Consider the following 19,609-nt stretch of genomic DNA (forward strand, 5'->3'; position numbering starts at 1 on the left):
TTTCAATTCCTAGACTGGGTGGCGCATTGTAGTTCTTGAGCAAAACTCTTAATCTCGCGTTGCTCTGTGATCACATCGACACCTGATGCATGGCACATCGTGCCTCTGTTCAGGCAAGTTTGATTTGATGGCGAGAGTGAGGTAACGTGCCGCACGACCACTTGATTGCTACAAACCAATCCTTTGTCCCGGTCGTTCGGTAAAAGCTTGAAAGGCTCCTAAGTCAGCTTCAACAGGAGGATCTGTCATCATCGTCATTGCCGCCACCAACGCCACTGCTGTGCTGCTGCTGCTGTTTTGTCTTGCATCCTTTCAGGGTGGATTAAACAAACACCAGTCAAGTACCGGAATTGATATAAATGACTAGCACCCCCACCTCCCAAAATCTCGGACCTTTGTATCTATAGTAGAAAGGATTATCATTAAAACGGTAAACCAGCAATGTTATCATGTTGGCCAAAGTGCTTAGCAGTATTTCTTCCGGATCTGTATGTAATGAGTTCAAATCCCTCTCAGGTCAACTTTACATTTCATCCCCTCGAGGTTGAACTCATTTTGTTTTTTTATTGTCCCCTACTCTAAATGAAGGTTTATCTTTCATCTCCTTCATACCATGTATACTACACACAAGCCCTTAAAATTCCCTTGGGTCTTAAGAAGCTGTATTGTATCTAAAAGTTGTTTATCGGGTGTCGATCACAGAAAATGTAGAAATGTTTTGTTGTTCTTTTTTTTTTTTGTGGTGGGCGTGGTGTTTTTATGCTACATGTCGGTCCGTTTGAACAATTATTGATTGTAGAATTTTCCCTTGTTTTCTGTTTTTCTTGGTTCCACTGGAAGAGTGCAGCCAGGTGAGTGTTATCACCTGTATTCCTCATTTACTGAGACAACACTGGATGACTATCTCTTACCTGAAATGTTGAGAACACGGCTAGAGGAACTCTGCTTACAAATTAAGGTAAGACATGTAAAAGTGTAATCTAGCTTTGGATTTTAGATTAACGAAGCAAAATTGTTGAGCAGATAAGGTTGGGGAATTAAGTTCCACTGTTTTGGCCAGGATTCTATGGCTCTAAATGAACTCTGCTCACAAATTAACTCCTTTGATACCAACCTACTTGAGACTATCCCTGGTCAGTGGTCTTAATTGAAACCTTCCATCAAAAGATATTTACTCTTTACTCTTTTACTTGTTTCAGTCATTTGACTGTGGCCATGCTGGAGCACCTCCTTTAGTTGAGCAAATCGACCCCAGGACTTATTCTTTGTAAGCCTAGTACTTATTCTATTGGTCTCTTTTGCCGAACCACTTAGTTACAGGGTCGTAAACACACCAGCATCAGTTGTCAAGCGATGTTGGGGGGACAAGCACAAACACACAAGCATATACACACACATACATATTTATTTACATATATACGACGAGCTTCTTTCAGTTTCCTTCTACCAAATCCACTCACAAGGCTTTGGTCAGCCCAGGCTATAGTAGAAGACACTTGCCCAAGGTGTCATGCAGTGGGAATGAACCTGGAACTATGTGGTAGGTAAGCAAGCTACTTACCACACAGCCACTCCTGCGCCTTACCACACAGCCACTTTAATTTATGTTCCAAATACCAGTTCAACCATTTAGCATTTAAACCTGTTGTATCTGGCCCAAGCATGATCCCTGGTTTTATGTTCTAACCAGCCAGATCCAGCCTCTCACACTTGTCCTTCAATGCCATTATAGAATATACAATTGCATCAACAAAATTTCGAAGCTAAGAGATAAAATATGATTTATTAAGAATAATGTGAATAAAAAGATTTTACATTTTACAGAATAATCTGAATGCCAAAGGGTCGATAATGGTAGTTATAATAGTAAATTCTTCATTATTTTAAAAATTAATTGAAATGAAGGCTGTTAGACGAAAGCAGAGCAAACAGGAAACTAAACAAAACTTAACGGATGGGAAAGACATGATACACAGAATATTCACAGCTGAGTTTTCCTTGTCAGTCAATGAGCCAAAATATCATAGTGGTTTCACACTATTATCATTGAAACCACTCAATCTTGGAGGTGCTAGTGTTATTAAGCTACTGGGAAAAAGCTAGCGAATGTATAGTGAACAGAAACAAACAAGACATATAAATACAACAGATGAAGAATTATGCATATATAACAACATGAAGCCTTATGGCTATATAGAACAGAAGAGAAAAATAATAATAATTATACATATACCACAAATACAACAGAAAGAGCTTTGGTCACCTAGGTAACAGAGGCTATCAACTACTTCTAGTTTTTCCCCTGACATGTGACAGAAACTGTCATTGTTTATTGCCCCTGAACATTTGCCACGCACGAAAACAATCTTCTCAGTTAACCTTCCTTCTATATTGCTGCACTTCTTATGTGTCCGTAGCTTACACCGAGTACATCTTGTGGATTTTCTACAGATCAAGCAGGGCTATCTACATGAAGGGATTTGCGATTTGTCTGCCTTCCTACTTACTAAGACTTTAGTTTTTGCTAGATTGACTCTAAGGCCCTTCAATTCTAGACCTTGCTTCCACACCTGAAATTTCTCCTCTAGTTCTGATAGTGATTCAGCTATCAGAGCAAAGTCATCAGCATAGAGAAGCTCCCAGGGGCATCCTGTCTTGAATTCCTGTTATTGCCTGGAGGACTATGATGAATAAGAGGGGTCTGAGAACTAAAATAAAGCACCAGCCAAGTACTAGGGATGTCAATGGTATCAACTAACCCCTAATCCCCTTGCCTCAATACTGCTGGCCTTGAGCCAAAATTTGAAACCATTAATATATTATTGTTGTTGTTGTTGTTGTTATAATTATTTTTATTATTATCTCTTTGTCAGTTATTGAAGTTGGGAAAAATTATTCCATTTGTGGAGAAAGCGATCCAGACTCCGTCATTACAAGCATTAAACTCAGCCATCAAAATCTTACAAGACCTGGTAAGTTGCTGTAGTTCAAACCTTTATCATCATCATCATCATCATCACCATCTCTCTCTCTCTCTATTTTACTTCCTTTTTTATTTGAAACAATATAGGCGCAGGAGTGGCTGTTTGGTAAGTAGCTTGATAACCAACCACATGGTTCCGGGTTCAGTCCCACTGCGTGGCATCTTGGGCAAGTGTCTTCTGCTATAGCCCCGGGCCGACCAATGCCTTGTGAGTGGATTTGGTAGATGGAAACTGAAAGAAGCCTGTCGTATATATGTATATATATATATATATATATATATATATATATATATATATATATATGTATGTGTTTGTGTTTGTCCCCCTAGCATTGCTTGACAACCGATGCTGGTGTGTTTACGTCCCCGTCACTTAGCGGTTCGGCAAAAGAGACCGATAGAATAAGTACTGGGCTTACAAAGAATAAGTCCCGGGGTCGATTTGCTTGACTAAAGGCGGTGCTCCAGCATGGCCGCAGTCAAATGACTGAAACAAGTAAAAAGAGAAAAAGAGTAATCAGTTTGGTTCACATTCCCACCCAGCACCACCACCCTTTCTCTTTCCCTTCTATTTGCTCCCTTCCCTCAACCAGGGCCTGCATGGCACTTAGGGGACCACATAAGATTTTGTTGTTAGAATTTATGTGCAATAAATAGATTAAGTCAATAAAAGCTGATTGGACCCAGTGAAACTAACCCAACCCATGCCAGCATGGAAAAAAGATAGATGATGATGATGATGGTAACGATGATAGTAGTAATGATGATGATGATGAGAGTGACTGATGGTGATGGTGATGGTGGTGATATGCATTTTTTTTTAAGCTACTTTTATTGCATAATGTTGTTTTATTTTGTAGAATGCTCTCGACCAGGATGAAAACCTCCTCCCACTGGGCAAACACTTGGCCCGCATGCCTGTCGACCCACATTCCGGCAAGATGATCCTGTTTGGTGCCATGTTTTGTTGCCTTGACCCCATCCTCACAGTTGCTGCCAGCTTGAGCTTTAAAGATGCTTTTGTTATCCCCTTGGTAAGTCGATCTATATTATCCTGTGGCTGACCCAGCCATTGTTATCCCACTGATAAACCCATCGAAATTTGTGGGCCTGTGTCAGTGTCTCACTTTGTGTGGCTTCAGGTTCAATTCTACTGTACAGCACCTCAGGCATCTATGATTTACTATGGCCCTGAGCTGACCAAAGCCTTTGGTACATGGAAACTGTGTGGAAGCCTACTGTATTTGTGTGTGTGTGTGTGTGTGTGTGTGGATATATTTATTTATGCGAACCACCATCTTCAGTACTGTTCTCCTCTTCTGGTAAATTATTTGGTAACCTCACTGGTGCTGGTGCCACATAAAGAGCACCCAGTACACTCTGTAAAGTGGTTGGCGTTAAGAAGGACATCCAGGACATAACAACAGGTGTCTTTCGACTAAGGGTGAATTGAATTAAGCTGGCGCGTGTGGAAATGAAGCTTTACGGCAGGGGTACAAGAATTTCACAAAAACAAGGAGGAATATCGATGTTGCACAGACAATGGTCAGACCAAGAAAGAAAACAGGCTAGGCTGACTGGCGGTCACATGGAAAGAGAAGTAGAAGCAGAAGGACAGAGCTTAATTTAATTCATCCTTAGTCGAAAGACACCTGTTGTTATGTCCTGTTATTATTTTTATTGTATTTATATTTGTGTAACATTGTCCGTTTTTTCCGTCCTTGTTTTTGTATACATTTGCTGCTTTCTTCCAAGGATTCTAATGCTCTTTGCCTAGTTTTTCCTTGGGACTGGCCAGATTGGAGCAATCTCAAGAATAATTAGCCGAAATTGCGAGGATAATCTGGTTCTTGACTGAAGATAAAAGGCTTCGAATGACCCGTCCTTGTTTTCTTTGTATTGTCTTTCTGGATGTTTTGTTGTCTCTTTTTGTATCACCTAGCTGTCTGGATGTTTTGCGTTCTTGTCCCATTTTGTATTTTATATATAAATATATATATATATATAATATATATATATATATATATATATATATATATATATATATATATATATATATATAACTTATAAATAAGGGCAAACGAAAAAATTTCTAATGCCAAGTATGCCAAAAATTGGACATATTCTTCTTCCATGGGTATGAGTTAGTATCTCATTTATTTCTTTGCCACATTTATCACTGGCGAAGGGAGGGTTCTCACGAACTAACCCTGAAATCAGTCTGATATGGTAATAATGGAATTTTTTTAGAAGTTTCTGTCGGCTTTTTTTCGAGTAGCATGCGTATTGTGAAAAATTATATGGTAATGGACAATATGTCCAATTTTCGGCATATTTGGCATTAAAAATTTTTTCGTTTGCCCTTATTTATAAGTTGTTTATAATTTTAACCTTTAAAGGTACTTTTTAATATGCTGGCCATTGATAAAAATTTTTTTCAAAAAAAAAAAGTTTTATCCTACATTAAATATATATATATATATTTCTACATGTATGTGACAGGCTTCTTTCAGTTTCCATCTATCAAATCCACTCGCAAGACTTTGGTTGGCCCGAGGCTATAGTAGAAGACACTTGCCCATGGTTCCATGCAGTGGAACTGAACCCAGGACCACGTGGTTGGGAAGCAAGCTAGTTACCACACAGCCACATCTATGTTTTCTAATATGTTTGTGTATTTATATCTATTTGTTTTTTTTTTTATTAGGGAAAGGAGAAAGCAGCGGATCAACAGCGGAAGATGTTGGCTGAAGGAAGCAAGAGCGACCACATTATGTTAATTAATGCATACAAGGTAACATTGTGTGTGTGTGTGTATGTGTGTGGTATAGAAGAATGGTGAAGATGTTAGGGGCTATAACAAAAGTAGGGTTGCATACTTTAGAGTTATTTGTCTTGTTAGGGTATATCCAGCATTTGTTGCTATCTGCTCAAGGATTGTTCCCCTAAGATGAGGCAGTGTTAAACCAGGCTAACGTGTGTGTGTGTGTGCGGCAGTGCTCCAGCATGGCTGTGGTCCTGTGACTGAAGCATATGTGCTTGCATGGTTCAGATGGAATTTATTGAGGCAGATTTTCTTATGGCTGGATGCCCTTTTTGTTGCCAACCCTCACTCGTTTCCAAGCAACCACAATGGCCAGACATGTTTTCATGGAAGATTGGAAATGAATAACATGACTGGGGGGATCACATTTATTAACAAATATCATTTGGAAGGGCATCCAGCTGTAATAGCCAAGCCAAAGCTGACCCCGACTGTATTGGTATCATGTAAAAAGCTCTCAATCCACTCAGTAAGGTGGTTGGTGTTAGGAAGGGCATCCAGCCGTAAAAGCCCTGCCAAAACAGACATAGAAACCTGTAGTATCTAACCAGCATGGAAGGTGGACGTTAAATGATGATGATGATGAGGAGGAGGAGGTAGATTGATAGATGGACAGATGAATAGATTGATAAAAAGATAGATGGACAGACAGACGGACACACGCACAAGCACATGATAGGTTTCTTTCAGTTTCCATCATAGCTACTGGATCAGATCCGACCAGGGGCTAAAGAAATTATCAACAACGACTTTTTCTCCTGGTTGCTTGACCTGGTAGAAATAGCAACCAAATCTTGTTCAAATTACACTCTATCATGTTTTTTGTTTTTTTCAAATTCATTTGATGAGTGTGTCAGAGGAATCAATCAGTTGATCAGTGTGTAGAAAGAAATAATCAATAATCTATCATCATCATCATCGTTTAACATCTGCTTTCCATGCTAACATGGGTTGGATGATTTGACCAGAGGATCGATATGTAAGTTGCCAACCCTTCGACCCTGGAACTGGAAACTAAACCAACTCCACCACTAGATTAGCTTACTATTTTTGTGAAGAGGTTGTCTGGGTACCCAGCAGGGCTAAAGACAAGACTTTTTGAAGGATGGATGAGCTTCTTATGGACCAATGGCCATCCAGTTGAGAAAGGCAATGGCAAGCCACCCCAATATCTCTGCCCAGAAAACACTATGAGAAAGTCTAAAGAAAGCAACACAATGGTTTCATCCGATGGGAGAACTCACATTTAATTGGGAAGGCTTCCGTTGTAGTGTCATATAGCATCAGGTATCACCATCATCATCATCATCATCATCATTTAACGTCTGCTTTCCATGCTGGCATGGGTTGGATAGTTTGACAAGAGCTGGCCACGCAGGAGACCTCGGTGTCGGTTTTGGCATGGTTATCACAGCTGGATGCCCTTCCAAACACTGACCACCTGGCAGAGTAAACAGAGCATCTTTTTTACCTGGCACCAGCACAGGTGGTAAAAAAACCAACAAAAATACTATATAAGCATAGAATACATGATGACGATGACACAAGGACTAGGTGATGGTTTTGAACCAGACAACTGGGTAACTTATTTAGTCTGTCACCCAATAAACTGGTGTGACCCATCCATCAGGCTTCCATACAGTTTCCATCCAATCATTTTTTTGTCTTTGTTTTACTTGTCTCAGTTATTAGAATGTGGCCATGCTGGGGCACCACTTTGTACAATATTCAGTTGAATAACCTGACCTCAATACCATTTTTTTTCTCAAGCCTGGTACCTATTCTATCATTCCCTTTTTGCTGAACCACTAAGTTACAGGACAACACTGGTTGTTAAGCAGTAATGAGGAACAAATTGTCATGCACACACACATACACACACTTTGCACATATATACAATAGGCTTCTTTTTAGTTTCCATCTACCACTTATAAGGCTTTGGTCGGCCCGAGGCTATAGTAGAAGACACTTGACTTAAGATGCCATGCAGTGGGACTGAACCTGGAACCATGTGGTTGGGAAGCCATGCATGCACCTGTTTTGCTCACAAGGCTTTTGTGAACTTGAGGTTGTGGTAGAGAAAACACTTGCTCAAGGTTCCGTGTGTTAGGATTGAACCTGACACTACGCGGTTACAAATCAAACTTGTTAAACAACAACAGCTGTTCTCTGCTTCCAAAGCAGCAGAAGATATTGATCGATTGATTGATTTGTGTGTGGGAGGAAATCGCCAATCAGTTGATCTGTGCGTAAGAGGAAGTCAGGAAATAGGAAGAAAGAATTTCTTGCCAAAATGAAAGAAAAAAGAAGAAAAATATTTCTTATACTTTTCAAAAGAACAAAAAAAGAAGTTTTCTCCCTTACAACCCCCCCTCCTTCTTCCTCCTTGCTGACCACGTACTTTGTTTGTGTCCAAGACTGACCGATTTTTCAATCAAGAATCACAGGAAATTACCAAATCTAATCTTTAATCAGATGTTGTTGTTGTTGTTGTTGTCATTGTGCAACCCTAACCCTATCCCTTCCAGTTGGCCCTGGTCGAAGAAGGCGGCCAATTAGCGGATGTGAGAACGTCTGATAGATTACTCGATGCTAATCATTCCGGCTAATGCTCTCCAAGTTCAAATCTTACTGAGGCCAACTTTGTCTTTCACCCCTCCAGGGTTAATAAATAAAATACCTATTTCTTTACTACCCACAAGGGGCTAGCTAAACACAGAGAGGACAAACAAGGACCAACAAACGGATTAAGTCTATTATATCGACCCCAGTGCGTAACTGGTACTTATTTAATGGACCCCGAAAGGATGAAAGGCAAAGTCGACCTCGGCGGAATTTGAACTCAGAACGTAGTGGCAAACGAAATACCACTAAGCATTTCACCTGACGTGCTAACGTTTCTGCCAGCTCACCGCCTTTCCAGGGTTAATAAATAAAATACCAGGCCCATACTGGGGGTCGTTTCTTCCCTTTCTCTGTATGTATGTCTATCTTTCTCTCCCCCTCTCTCTCTCCAGAAGAATTTGACTGTAGTTAGACCTGGAGAGGAAGGGGCCCTGTTAAGTCTAACAGTGCCCAAGAAACGCCATTTGCTGTGAGGTGTTCCTCCTATGTCACCATCAAGGTGTTGAGGATCCAAGACAATCATCATCATTCATCATTGTTCGACCGTGGTCGAGACAATAGAATTTACTATGTTACGCCAGACTTCACGGTCCATCATAGCATTACGGAGGTCCTGTTGCTGGATGCCTGTATCCCTGGAGATTACATCAGGGTAGGAGAGTGTGCGCCCTCTGGTATTGCGAGTAGATGGCTTCCAGAGGAGAAGAGTAGAAATTACTTCTTTTCCAAGACAAGGGTGAACAAGATCAATTACTCACAGGTTATCAATGAACCCATTAGACGAACAAGCTATACAGATCTATCACTAATCACCTCAGATCTGGCAGCTGTGTCACTGCCTCATTCACTGAGCACTGCAGCACATTTTGCTTTGCCTTGCCTTGTCTTCTACAAAAAAGCCCGTCCTTGTGGTATGGTGGTCTCTCTGCTTCTATGACCAGTTATAGGGAAACTGCAGGCTGCATGTGGCCCATGGAAATTTCTGGGTGGCACATCCAATGAAAATATTACCTTGGAAGTTTTTAATAAGTGTGTCTCATCTGTTGAAGAGCCATGACTCATATGGCCTGCTTCTCAAAAAGGAAGGCCTGTATATGCTCCATGACCCTTAGAACTTTGCCAGCAGTGCACAAGCTCTTTGTAAGGCCTTCTTTGATGGACCGGTGAAAGAACTGAGGCCACACTAATATTGGCCACCTCTTCCTAAACGTAAAATTGGTTTTGTGCTGGGCTAACAGCCCTATCTAGGAAAAAATTCAGAAGCATTGATGCCAATTCAAAACCTACAAAACCTGGGAGAGAAAAGCCCTCTGTCAGGGACAGTCCAGGGTTGAGAACAATGGAGAAGAGTTGTCGATGGCCTGTGCACCATAGGGAGCAAAAGGCTTAAGTATGTAAAACCCTTTGTCTTGGGTCCTCAATTCCTGAGGAAGTTATAGGAGTACTGCTGTGACATATGGCATGTCTTGGACATTCTTAGACCCAGTGGAACCCAACAAGTTCCTCTGTAGTTTCCTTCAGGAATAGAGATGTGGAGCAGTGGTTGCGAGGAATAATTATTACCTTATTACTTGAAGAGATAATCAGACACAAATATGAAATGAGAGAGTTAACTAGAGGTGATTGGTATGTTATTTCTTCTGTTTCAGGGTTGGAGAAAGTCTGTGGCTGGACGTTATGATTATTCCTACTGTCACCAGAACTTTCTCTCTTCCAACACACTTAAGGTAAGAACTCTTTATTATTATAATTATTACTATTATTATTACTATTATTATTATTACTATTATTATTATTATTACTATTATTATTATTATTATTACCATTATTATTATTATCATTATTATTATTATTACTATTATTATTATTATTATTATTATTATTATATTATTATTATTATTATTATTATTATTACTACTATTATTATTATTATTATTATTATTATTATTACTATTATTATCATTATTATTATTATTATTTTTATGAAGGTGGTGAGCTGGCAGAATTGTTAGCATGCTGAACGAAATGCTTCGCGGTATTTCAGCTGTTGCTACGTTCTGAGTTCAAATTCTGCTGAGGTCGACTTTGCCTTTCATCCTTTCGGGGTTGATTAAATAAGTACCAGTTATGCACTGGGGTCGATGTAATCGACTTAGTCTATTTCCCCAGGCCTTCTGCCTACAGTAGAATGGATTATTATTATTATTAAGGTGGCGAGCTGGCAGAATCGTTAGCATGCTGGGCAAAATGCTTGTCTGTCCTTATGCTCCGAGTTCAAATTCCACTGACGTCGATGAAATAAGTACCAGTTGAGTTCTGGGGTTGATGTAACAGACTTCACCCCAACCTCTGAAATTGCTGAGTGAACAATTAAGCCTGTCTTGTTCTATCTAGGAGTACATCACCTAACAACTCCTTCCTTCTTTGAAAGACACTATGGTGTAGATTTGGCTGCTATTTCTAACATATCAAACAACCTTGGAAAGGGTCAGTATTGTCACCGGATGCTGTTTCATTTTCATAACACTTATAAGATGCAACCTGAGGGACATGTAGCTGCTATATCTAGCAGGTCAAGCTACCTTGTAGAAGCCACCAGTTTCTTTGTTGAGCTTCTTTTTTTTGTCCTTTTGATGTAGTGTTTTATTTATTTTTCTTGTTTCTTTTATTTTTAGCTGCTGAAAGAGATGAAGGGTCAGTTTGCATCCCTGATCCACCAACTTGGCTTCATATCACAACCAAATCCATCAGAGAGAAATGCTAACAAAAATTCTGGTAGGCCCTTCCTATTGTTTTAGCTGATTATATCTCTTTTACTTGTTTCAGTCATTTGACTGCGGCCATGCTGGAGCACCGCCTTTAATCGAGCAACTCGACCCCGGGACTTATTCTTTGTAAGCCCAGTACTTATTCTATCGGTCTCTTTTGCCGAACCGCAAAGTGACGGGGACGCAAACACACCAGCATCGGTTGTCAAGCAATGCTAGGGGAACAAACACAGACACACAAACATATACACACACACACATATATATACATATATACGACGGGCTTCTTTCAGTGTCCGTCTACCAAATCCACTCACAAGGCATTGGTTGGCCCGGGGCTATAGCAGAAGACACCTGCCCGAGATGCCACGCAGTGGGACTGAACCCGGAACCATGTGGTTGGTAAGCAGGCTACTTACCACACAGCCACTCCTGCGCCTATATACGCATTCACTTTTTTTTTCCACCTGGATTTACTGCAATGTTGGACTTTAACGACCTTATCGTTTATTGAGCTTTTAATTACTGTCGATTCAGTTTTTGATGCATGAATTCTCTCTGCATTGATATAAAAATGTGTGTGTGTGTTTATTTATATTTGTGTGTTTTGTACTTTGTTCAGATAACCTGGAGTTGATAAAAGCTATTATTTGTGCCGGTCTTTACCCAAATGTTGCCAAAGTACAGAAACCTTCGATGGGTAAAAGGTAAGTCAGTTGCACCAACACCATCATCATCACCATCATTATCATCACCAGTACTTCCAACATCACCACCATCACCATCATCACCACTACCACCATCATCACCACAACCACCATCACCACCACAACCACCATCACCACCACCATCATCATTACCATCACCATCACTACCACCACCATCACCCCAACCGCCATCATCATCAACACCAGCACTAGCAGCAAGTGCTCTTCTCACCTATTCCCTATCTCTATCCGTCTCTTATGCTGTCATACACTCTTGTAACCTCTGCCCACCCCCACTCCCTGTTCCTCCACCCCCATTCACCCTTACTTACTTCATATTTTGAGAAACTCTGCCAGATCAGATTGGAGCCTGGTGCAGCCATCTGGTTCGCCAGTCCTCAGTCAAATCCTCCAACCCATGCTAGAATGGAAAGCGGACGTTAAACGATGATGATGATGATGATGATGAATGTTATGTGCTGTACTGTACATTAACTCTCCCTCCCTTCATCAAATCGACATCGCCTGAACAGCTGCACGGTGTACCATGCATCAGATACCGGTGTGATCGCAGAGCAACGTGAAATGAAGTGTTTTGCTCAAGAACACAATGCACCACCCAGTCTAGGAATTGAAACCACGATCTCGCAGTCACAAGTGCAACACCCTAACCCAGTGGTTTTCAACCAGGGTTACGCGGAACCTTAGGGTTCCGCCAGTACAGTGCAGGGGTTCTGCAAGAAGTTACAAAACTGCTAAAATCGGCAGTAATTTTAAATTCTCCTGTGCAGATATGTGTGCATAAGACTATTAAATTATTGCACAGGGGTTCCTCGAGCCAGTGGAATGTTTCCTTGGGGTTCCGCTCCAGCAAAAAGTTTGAAAAGCACTGCCCTAACCACTAGGCCACACATCGTCTCACACATGCACACACACACACACACACACACTTGTATAACCACTGTACACTATGTGTTGCTCTATGTTATGTTTTACAGACCCACCATACTACAGACCAAGATAGAGAAGAGGGTCTCCCTCCACCCGAAATCTGTCAATTCCACAGAATCAGTGTTTGAATCAAAATGGTTGATTTACCACCAAATGTTGAAGACGTCAGGGGTGAGTAATTCCTTGTTGTTGTATTTGTGTTGTGAGGTTGGGGTTATTAGGCTGTGGTTGTTGAGATAACATTACTGAAGTGAGACAGTGGTGGGGGTGGGGGTATTAAGGATGAAAGATGGCGATGGCGATGGTGACAGCATGTCTGTGCAGAAGTGTACGGAAGGATGAAAGGAGGCAAATGGGCCTTGACAGAACTCAAAGGACTTCAACAGAACACGAAGGGCCTCAACAGAACACAAAGGGCCTCGACAGAACACAAAGGGCCTCGACAGAACACGAAGGGCCTCGACAGAACACGAAGGGCCTCAACAGAACTGAAAGGGCCTCGACAGAACACAAAGGGCTTCGACTGAACACAAAGGGCCTCAACAGAACACAAAGGGCCTCGACAGAACACGAAGGGCCTCAACAGAACTCAAAGGGCCTCGACAGAACTCAACGGGCCTCGACAGAACACAAAGAGCCTTGACAGAACACGAAGGGCCTCAACAGAACTCAAAGGGCCTCGACAGAACACGAAGGGCCTCGACAGAACACGAAGGGCCTCGACAGAACGCAAAGTGCCTCGACAGAACTCAAAGGGCCTCAACAGAACTCAAAGGGCCTCGACAGTGCAGCATATTACATCTCCTTTTGGTTTTTTTCTTTTTGTTTGTTGTTATTTAGCTTTGGTTTTTTTTTTTTTTTATTAAATTTCTTTGTTAATTAGTTTTGTTAATTATGGAACTGTTGGTGTTAATTCTCTTCTGCAGATCTACCTCCATGATTGTACCATTATCTCACCCTACCCACTTCTATTCTTTGGTGGACCAATAGGCATCAAAAGGGTAAGTCTCCTGTACTGTTGTCATGCTCGCTGTTGTTGTTGTTGTAGCTGTTGTTGTTGCTATGGTGATTTTCTTGATGCGATGGTTTTGTTGTCGTGACTGTTGAGAAATGGAGAGCCACAACGATGTAAAAAGAGGATTTTGTTTGAGTCGGATATTTTTGAGAGAACTTCTATGTGGTCATGCTGCTGCTAGAAACAGCAGTCAAATTCCCTCAAATCATCCTACCCCCCTTTCTGTCATAAAGAAACAAATTATTCATTGGATGCGGTAATCCTACATTGTCATTGTCCTCTGGAAAGATGGGATGGTCAAGGCTGGAACATCTCTAATCATGGATCTGTTTCATCAGGTCCAAGACACACTAAGCACCGAGAGGAACAAACCACTGCATGGCTGCTTGAACTGCTAAAAATAACTGCGAGATCTCCTCCAAACTACATCCTACTGTCTTAAGATGGGAAGGGCACATTGCATAATGTTGTCCTGAATAAAAGATGGGATGGTCTTGTTTGGAATGCCTTCAATCATAGCTCTGTTCAGTCAGGACTGACCAGGGTCAAAAGCAATGACAACATATGCTACCACTCATTTCCAGATCCTTGTATTTTCGCCAAAAGGGCCCCATTCCTTAGATCCTCTCCTCATGTTCTTCTTACAATCGACTACACCACCGCACACGTCTCTTCTACTCCTCGTGTTTGTCCCTAATTAGCACGCCCCACCCCCTACTCATTTACTCTTTTACTCTTTTACTTGTTTCAGTCATTTGACTGCGGCCATGCTGGAGCACCGCCTTTAGTCGAGCAAATCGACCCCGGGACTTATTCTTTGTAAGCCCAGTACTTATTCTATCGGTCTCTTTTGCTGAACCGCTAAGTGACGGGGACGTAAACACACCAGTATCGGTTGTCAAGCAATGCTAGGGGGACAAACACAGACACACAAACACACACACGCACATATATATATATATATACATATATACGACAGGCTTCTTTCAGTTTCCGTCTACCAAATCCACTCACAAGGCATTGGTCGGCCCGGGGCTATAGCAGAAGACACTTGCCCAAGATGCCACGCAGTGGGACTGAACCCGGAACCATGTGGTTGGTTAGCAAGCTACTTAACACACAGCCACTCCTTGTAATTTCATGAACACATACACCACTGCTACCATTCTAGCATTTGAATTCTGTTCTTTGAGTCGATTCCTCATTCTTTCTGCCGTTTCCTTACAGGATGGTGACCAAGACTGCATCACGGTGGATGAATGGATCGTTTTCCAGGCCTCTCCAAAAACAGCAGCTCTTGTGAAGGCAAGTATTTCCATCATCATCGTCATCAATATCATCATCGTCATCATCATCATCATGTATACACAAGATTGCTAGGCATTATCATGTGGGAGAGTAAGGAGCAGGGAGGATCACAGGTAAGTTCACTGCCATCAATTTACCCTGAGGAAAGTTTACCAAGAAAATATATCCACAGTATTTCGTTTTGGGATTTGGTTTGCAAGATTCTTTATGTGAGTTCATGTATTGAAACATATTTTGTTGTGTCTGGGGAGAGTCATTTTCTTTTTGCGCCTTATAATATAACACACTCACTGGTAAAGTTTCCACTCATTTACTTTTTTTTTTTTTTGCCTAAAAATTTTTGAATGGACAGAGTCAATGACCATTGAAATGGTTGCAAAACACAACGAAAATTTTTAGGAAAAATAAATAAGTAAATGAGTGGAAACTTTACCGTGTCTGGGGAGAGTCATTTTCTTTTTTTGCCTTATAATTTAACACACTCACTGGTAAAGTTTCCACTCATTTACTTAGTTATTTTTCCTGAAATTTTCGAACAGACAGAGTCAACGACCATTGAAATGGTTGCAAGACACAACGAAAATTTTTAGGGAAAATATATAAGTAAATGAGTGGAAACTTTACCAGTGAGTGTGTTAATAATAAGGCACTAAAAGAGAATGACTCGCCCCAGACACAACAGAATATCCACAGTATCTCACCGTTAATATTCTGTTGTGTCTGGGGAGAGTCATTTTCTTTTTTTGCCTTATAATTAACACACTCACTGGTAAAGTTTCCACTCATTTACTTAGTTATTTTTCCTGAAATTTTCGAACAGACAGAGTCAACGACCATTGAAATGGTTGCAAGACACAACGAAAATTTTTAGGGAAAATATATAAGTAAATGAGTGGAAACTTTACCAGTGAGTGTGTTAAATAATAAGGCACTAAAAGAGAATGACTCGCCCCAGACACAACAGAATATCCACAGTATCTCACCGTTAATATTCTGTTGTGTCTGGGGAGAGTCATTTTCTTTTTTTGCCTTATAATTTAACACACTCACTGGTAAAGTTTCCACTCATTTACTTAGTTATTTTTCCTGAAATTTTCGAACAGACAGAGTCAACGACCATTGAAATGGTTGCAAGACACAACGAAAATTTTTAGGGAAAATATATAAGTAAATGAGTGGAAACTTTACCAGTGAGTGTGTTAAATAATAAGGCACTAAAAGAGAATGACTCGCCCCAGACACAACAGAATATCCACAGTATCTCACCGTTAATATTTTGTTGTGTCTGGGGAGAGTCATTCTCTTTTAGTACCTTATAATGTAACACACTCACCGGTAAAATTTCCACTTATTTCTTATTTTTATTTTCCTAAAATTTTCGTTGCGTCTTGCAACCTTTTCAAATATATATATATTTATAAAATATATATATATATAAACATTATATTATGAATACTGTAAGAGGCACTGGTATGGCTGTGTGGTAAGAAGTTTGCTTCCCGACCACATGGTTCTGGGTTCAGTCCCACTGCATGGCAACTTGGGCAAGTGTCTTTTACTATAACCTCAGGCTAACCGAAGTCTTGGTAGACAGAAAAAGCCCACCGTGTGTGTGTCTGTGTGATTTTCTTTTGATATTGCATAACTGATTATCTCCCTTTGTGACCAGGATTTACGCACAGAACTGGATCAATTGCTCGAAGAGAAAATCAGCACCCCGGGCCCCACCGATTGGGGTGTGAGTAAGAAGGAAGGGGCCTTAATGAAGGCCATTATTGATCTTGTCATCCAGCCATGCCCATCACCACAATTTTAAGGTCAGTCAACACTTTTGTATCTACTTTAATTTATTTTTATTTTGCTCTCTTTTTTACGTGTTTCAGTCATTTGACTGCGGCCATGCTGGAGCACCGCCTTTAGTCGAAAAAATCGACCCCAGGACTTATTCTTTGTAAGCCCAGTACTTATTCTGTCGGTCTCTTTTGCCGAACCGCTAAGTGATGGGGACGTAAACACACCAGCATCGGTTGTCAAGCAATGCTAGGGGGACAAACACAGACACACACACATATACACACACATACATATATATATACGACGGGCTTCTTTCAGTTTCCGTCTACCAAATCCACTCACAAGACTTTGGTCGGCCCGAGGCTATAGTAGAAGACACTTGCCCAAGGTGCCACGCAGTGGGACTAAACCCGGAACCATGTGGTTGGTAAGCAAGCTACTTACCACACAGCCACTCCTGCTGTTAAATATAGGTTCTGAGTTCAGTCCTGTTATTTGGCACCATGGCCGTGTGTCTTCCACTGTAGACTCAAAACTGGCCAATGTCTTGTGAATGAAATTTGATTGATTTTTTTTTTTTACAGTAAACTAAAAATACTTGAAGCTGTTGTCGTAGCATGGTCGCAGTCTGTCTGAAACTAGGATTGGAACTACAATAAAGTAAATAAAGTGTGTTCTTGTTTAGCTCCAGGTCAGGCCAGTTTGAGCAGATTTATGACCGACATGACTCCAGCCATGACCACTCCATTTTGTTTTCAGGAATAGTGTATCTAGGACTGCATCATTCAATGTGTCCCACCTTATTCTTATTAAAAAGGTTGAACATGATTTGAGGGAGTTTTAGTTGCTAAGCTGGTGACTTGTATACAACAGCCATTCATTTAACAGGGACCAAGTTCTGGGTCAGCTATTACAGTGTGTCCAGTAGGGAGGGGCCAGCTTAGGAAATCAGGAGTTTTGAGGGGAGTATGGAGATACTCCTTAGTGGAGTAACAGCATTACTCCTAGGTCCACTGTGGCCTGGAGTTGTGGTACTTGTTAAGGGTCCCAGTTCTGTGTCAAATAGCAGAAGAGGGTCCTGTGGCTAAGGCATACAGGATCCAGAGGAAAACTGGTCCATAGACATGTCAAACAGCCCCATCACTGTGTGGACGTTGTCACTTGAACCAGTCCTCCATATTTAAGGGTGGAAGGTGGACATTAAATAATGATGATGATGACAGACCAAACCCAAACTGCCAAGTGGATAGGAACTGGCATGAGATTTATCAGTCTCAACTAGAAATGGACCAAGGAGATCAGCTATCTCTGAAAGAGCAATGTGGTCATTTACTATTGCTTGACCATCCTGCCTTGCTCCAATTATCATCTCACCTGATTAGAATGCCCACTCTTTCACCTCTTGTGGAAGGAATGTTCCACCAATGAGAAGATCCTTTCATGTGGGTGTCATGACACGCCATGGTCGATGATATGCACACATGCGTTATAGCTGCACCATTTCCAAAGATTCCTGACTAGTGGGCAGTTGTGTTGATTGTCTTTTAGTCATGTCTTCCTACAGCTCGTCTCTTTCAAGCTGCAGTCCTGGGTCAGAAAAAATTCAAGATTGGGCACCTGGTATGTTGTCCCCTAACAATTAGAGTAGCAGCCCCCAAAATTACTGCCCTTCTGCCTAAATCATAAACCATAATCATCATCAACATTATTATTATTATTGTTATTATTATTATCATCATTGAGTGAGAGAGCAGTGCATAGCATCAAAGTGACACTGGGGTAAAATATACGAAGCCCAGTATACTCATCATGACTACCTGTCTGATGAAGGTACACTAGGCACATGCATCACAACCATATGTGCACAACACAGTGATCTTATATCAAGATAAACAGCACATGACCTTGCAGGTGGGGCCCAGTTAGAATTTTCTTCTGGTCAAGTAACCCAGCCCGCTCAAAAGGTCCCTGAATAAGGGTTGTTTAAGGATGTTGAACAAAACACCCATGTTTCCAGAGGTGAATTATTCAAACCCCAAAGAATGCCTCTCAACATATGGCCATGATGCTCCCCCACTACTTCTGCTTGTTATCAGAGATGCACGTACAGTCAGCCATTAAGGGACATGCTCAACTGGTTACGGTCAAACAACTGACAAGCAAAATCTGTGGCATTGAGCAGAATATTTGCTGTAGCCCATCTTTTATACTAAGACAAAACAATGTACATGATAACACTTCCAATCAGTTAAGATTAGAAGCCATGAGAGCCACTGGGCATCAGGGCATTTATTATTATTATTATTATTATTATTATTATTATTAAGATGGTGAGTTGGCAGAATTGATAGCACGCTGGACAAGATGCTTAGCAGCATTTCGTCCACCTTTAGATTCTGAGTTCAAACTCCACCTTATCTTTCATCCTTTTGGGGTTAATAAAATAGGGGACCCTTTGAGCACTGGAGTCAATGTAATCAGCTTATGCCCTCCCTCAAATTTTCAGGCCTGTACCAAAATTTGAAAACAAGGCAGCAAGCTGGCAGACTCATTAGCATGCTAGAAATACTTATTGGGCATTTCGTCTTGTCTTTACATTCTGAGTTCAAATTCCACCCAGGTCAGCTTTGCCTT

The 19,609-nt window shown here is 41.1% G+C and overlaps 1 protein-coding gene across 4 annotated transcripts in view; it reads left to right on the forward strand.

The window, feature by feature from the left end:
* LOC115224401 (ATP-dependent DNA/RNA helicase DHX36) overlaps positions 1-19,609 on the forward strand; it is a 56,993-nt gene that overhangs the window by 37,111 nt on the left and 273 nt on the right. For all 4 annotated transcript variants that reach the window (XM_029795297.2, XM_036513309.1, XM_036513310.1 and 1 more), the window contains 11 exons: positions 841-958; positions 2,874-2,972; positions 3,844-4,017; positions 5,691-5,777; positions 10,082-10,159; positions 11,108-11,207; positions 11,823-11,907; positions 12,906-13,029; positions 13,785-13,859; positions 15,101-15,178; positions 16,851-16,998. In XM_029795297.2, coding sequence (XP_029651157.1) covers positions 841-958; positions 2,874-2,972; positions 3,844-4,017; positions 5,691-5,777; positions 10,082-10,159; positions 11,108-11,207; positions 11,823-11,907; positions 12,906-13,029; positions 13,785-13,859; positions 15,101-15,178; positions 16,851-16,997 — 1,165 coding nt within the window. In that variant the 3' untranslated portion in view covers position 16,998. The remainder of the gene's footprint in view (positions 1-840; positions 959-2,873; positions 2,973-3,843; positions 4,018-5,690; positions 5,778-10,081; positions 10,160-11,107; positions 11,208-11,822; positions 11,908-12,905; positions 13,030-13,784; positions 13,860-15,100; positions 15,179-16,850; positions 16,999-19,609) is intronic.

Source organism: Octopus sinensis, linkage group LG25 (genome assembly GCF_006345805.1).
Source record: "Octopus sinensis linkage group LG25, ASM634580v1, whole genome shotgun sequence".
Classification (NCBI taxonomy): Eukaryota; Metazoa; Mollusca; class Cephalopoda; order Octopoda; family Octopodidae; genus Octopus; species Octopus sinensis.